The 3,650-nt window shown below is 32.8% G+C and overlaps 1 protein-coding gene across 1 annotated transcript; it reads right to left on the bottom strand.

Annotated features, from left to right (window-relative positions):
- Positions 1-300: 300 nt before the first annotated feature.
- On the bottom strand, positions 301-1,932 carry LOC146912792 (uncharacterized). Its single transcript, XM_085722285.1, has 2 exons — positions 1,706-1,932; positions 301-1,601 (listed from the first exon to the last, which is right to left on the bottom strand). The coding sequence occupies exons 1-2, from the start codon at positions 1,869-1,871 to the stop codon at positions 736-738; spliced, it is 1,032 nt and encodes a 343-aa protein (XP_085578411.1). The 5' UTR covers positions 1,872-1,932; the 3' UTR covers positions 301-735.
- Positions 1,933-3,650: the final 1,718 nt, after the last annotated feature.

Below are 3,650 nucleotides of genomic sequence, written 5' to 3'. Positions count from 1 at the left end.
GTTTTCCCAAAATCGTGTCACGATTGGACACCCTGCAAAACATGCTCACGGCATTGCAAAAATCGTGACACGCTTCACAAATCGTGTCACGATTCCAAGTTTTCCCAACTTCACAATTTTGAAGCCAATTACAACAGATAGAATCTTTAAATATATAAAATATGGTACAATTTTGTCCAATATAAATTTACCATTCCTTAATAAACATTTGGATTATGGTTCAAAATTCTCACACTTCCACACATTTCTGCATTTGGTCTTTCTCATTAACTTAGCTCAGACATAATAGTCTTCAGCAACTTTTGTTCAAGCATTGAAATGGTATTCATATCACAATCATAATAGTACATTTATAGCGCAATTCAAGGGTAGAAATTACACACTCAAAAAAATTACAAGATAAGCTCTAAGATAACAATATTATTGTATCTATTACTAATTACAAACATAGCAATAATGTATCAACCTTTTTTTTTTTTTTGCTTAAGTCACTACATATGTGACATATTCATCCCAATATTTAGTTAACTATACTATATCATAATCCAAGCAAAGGAATTGTACACTTATATCGTTATAGTTTTAAATTGCAGTTACAATTACGCTGTAAACCTTTATATTTCAGGAAATTGCAACCACAGTTGGCGTTACAATGTCGTTGCAGAGACCTTTAAAAGTGTTATATTGCAATTGCATATCGCAATTTAAAACTATAACCAGATAACATGTTTATAATCAAGGAGAAAAATTACTTGAAGAAGTAGGTGGTGAGCCAGGGCTATGAGGGGGTGGGAATAGTGGAGGAAAAGGAAGTGGTGGGAAAATTGATTTTGGTGGGGGCGGCGGCGGTGGTGGTGATGGAGTTAAACCTGGTATTACTATTGGTGGAAAAGGAAATGATGGTGGTGGACTTGATGGTGGAGGCTGAAATGGATTTGGAATGAGTGGTGGAGGACTTGCTGGAGGAGGTTGAAATGGATTAGGAATAAGTGGTGGATTTGATGGAGGAGGTTGGAATGGATTTGGAATAAGTGGTGGACTTGGTGGTTGAAATGGATTAGGAATCAAGGGTGGACTTGGTGGTTGAAATGGATTTGGAATTAAAGGTGGTGGTTGCAAAGGGTTAGGAATCAAAGGTGGTGGTTGAAATGGATTAGGGATAATAGGTGGTGGAAAAAAAGGGTTTGGAGGAAAAAAGAAATCTTCAATTTCATTAGGTACTTTATTTTTGTTTGAAAACTTTGTTTGTTCCAAATTTTTCACATAACTATGTTGTTTCTTAAGGTTTTGAATACTATGTTTTATGTCACAAAATTTTGGTTTTTTTACAGGCTTGAATGAGAAAATCCCAGCTGAAAAAATATGTTCTTGTTGCAACTTTTTCTTTAGGCTTAGTAAAGATGAAGTAGAAGTTGAGGCTATAGCACAATTTGGTTCATTGCTACTTAACAACTTAAAATTACACCCTTTAATTCTCTTCACATGTTTCTTCACTAAGAAAGGTAGTTTCACTTGGAATTCTCCATGTTCATTTGTTTTCACTTCTTTATAGAATCTTTGTTTTGTTTTCCCTATTTTGCATTCAACAGCTATTGATGCACCTATACATAAAAACAAGGACAAAATGAAATATGATAAGGTTTAAAAAAAATTACAACATTTTAAGAATATGAAATTGAACCCTTTTGTGGTTGAAATGGATTACCTGAAATGAAGTGGCTGTTTAGAGAGAAAGCTTGTTGAAAACATGTGTCACAGTAGACAGTGCCAACTACAACAGGTGAAGGAAGAAGCTTCTTGTCATGGTTTGCTTCTGAAAAATTAGTACCAAGTGTGAGACTGAGAAACAGAATTGTAAGGAACCAAGCCATTGTGATGAGGTTAGATTTTTCAGAAATAATGTCTTCTTGTGAAGGGAATGCAAAATTGTATATTGTGCTTCTAAATAAATAATGAAGGTCTATATAAATATATTTAAGACGCTATTTCTCAATCAGATGTCACATCAGTAGTGTAGTAAGAGTTTGATCTTTTAACTTCAACTAACTTGAGTTTAAATCTTTGCAGAAACAACCGTAAAATAGTTACTTGTTCTACTTTACGTAGTAAAACACATTGTTTAAGTACGAACTATTCCACTAACCGATGTTGGGTTAGCGAATAGGCAGTAAATCATAATGTGGCGAACTAAAATTCGAATTTCGAGTGAGAGAGTTATCCACATTTAGGGATTTGGATTGCATGCAGTCAAAATCTCATGCATTAACACATTTGGCTCATCAGTAATTGTTGAATTAAGATCGGACGTTGCAAGTTTTGAATATTTTTTAAAATCTATAATATTGAGCTTGAAATCTGATTTGTCCGATCTTGATCCAAGAACTACCAATGTGCCGATTGCGTGAATGCATGATATTTTGAGTGCATGCAAACGAAATTTGACATTTAGTGTCGCACAATGCCTCAAATAGGATAACTATCGTGCAAGAAACTTGTTGAAAACAAAAATAGAATGTATTCCTCTATCTTTTTACTGCTCTTTGCTTCTTCTAGCTGTCTATGAAAACAATCTAAATAATAAGGTTTTGTAGACTAGTTTCCTTTAGCTGTCTATGATAAAGACAATCAAATTACTTTAGGGTTTGTGTAAAGACCTAAATAAGACAATTTTGTGCAATCATACAAATACCTATAATCTTAAACTAATTACAAAATTTGGTTTCAGGTTTGTTTTCTTAAACAATGTATTACAAAAATGTTATATTATTTTACTATTCAACAATATATTCCAATTTCATAAACTTATATGATTATACTAATCATCGATGTATCACCTATAAAGCACAGACACAAAACAGACAACAACATGAATAATAATTTAAAAAATGAAATAATTCAATGTAATTATAAGTGCCGTGTCGGTGTCGGTGTCGGTGTTGAACACCGACGTGTGTCCGATACCGGGACACCCCTAATCTAAGGAGGGTTCATACTTCATAAATGTAGCATACCTACTAGATAGATAAGTATAAAAAAGTAGTTTTTTTTTTCAGGAAAAATCCAAAATGTTTCCCTAAGTATATTTTGGAAGTTTGTTCCTTAGTTGATGTGGATGCAAAAAAATAATTGAATTTGAATCACTGTTTGATCACGGGATAGATAGAGGAACCACATACTCTAGAGTATGACATCTGACAATTCATATATACAAGACACGTAGGAACTTCTTAGCATGACCTGTGAAATATATCATACAGTTATGCATGTGAATATATTAGTACTATATATGCATATATTATAATTGTTTTTTGGAAGTTTATGTTTGGTTTGTGACTAGCATCTAATAATGTTGAAAAATAAGAGTGGAGAGAAGATAATGTTGTTGTTGCTAGAAGAGATTTATGATTGCACAAGTCATACTAAATACAAAAATATTTTGATATTTTCCATTATAGACAAATATGTGACAAGATGCTTTTATAAAGGGTTTGAAAAATCTTTGCATATGAACTTTATGTGAATAGAAAAACTAAAACTCATTAAACATGACTTGAAAGAGTGACATACATTACATTGTCAGAATTTGGAATAAGTGGCAAATCATGAAGAAGTGAAGAGGTTCGATCTTAAAGGTGAAGGAGTGGGTTCAT

Source organism: Medicago sativa, chromosome 6, assembly GCF_051527215.1.
Source record: "Medicago sativa cultivar Bolivia chromosome 6, Bolivia_mono, whole genome shotgun sequence".
Lineage (NCBI taxonomy): Eukaryota > Viridiplantae > Streptophyta > Magnoliopsida > Fabales > Fabaceae > Medicago > Medicago sativa.
The sequence above is the reverse complement of the archived record's forward strand: the minus strand, read 5'-3'. Positions and strand labels throughout refer to the sequence as shown.

Excerpts from the sequence above, each read along its gene's own strand:
- LOC146912792 (XM_085722285.1), bottom strand. The coding sequence starts at position 1,871 with ATGGCTTGGTTCCTTACAATTCTGTTTCTCAGTCTCACACTTGGTACT. Across the intron at positions 1,602-1,705 it reads AAACAGCCACTTCATTTCAG|GTGCATCAATAGCTGTTGAA; the intron begins GTAATCCATTTC and ends TTTTATGTATAG.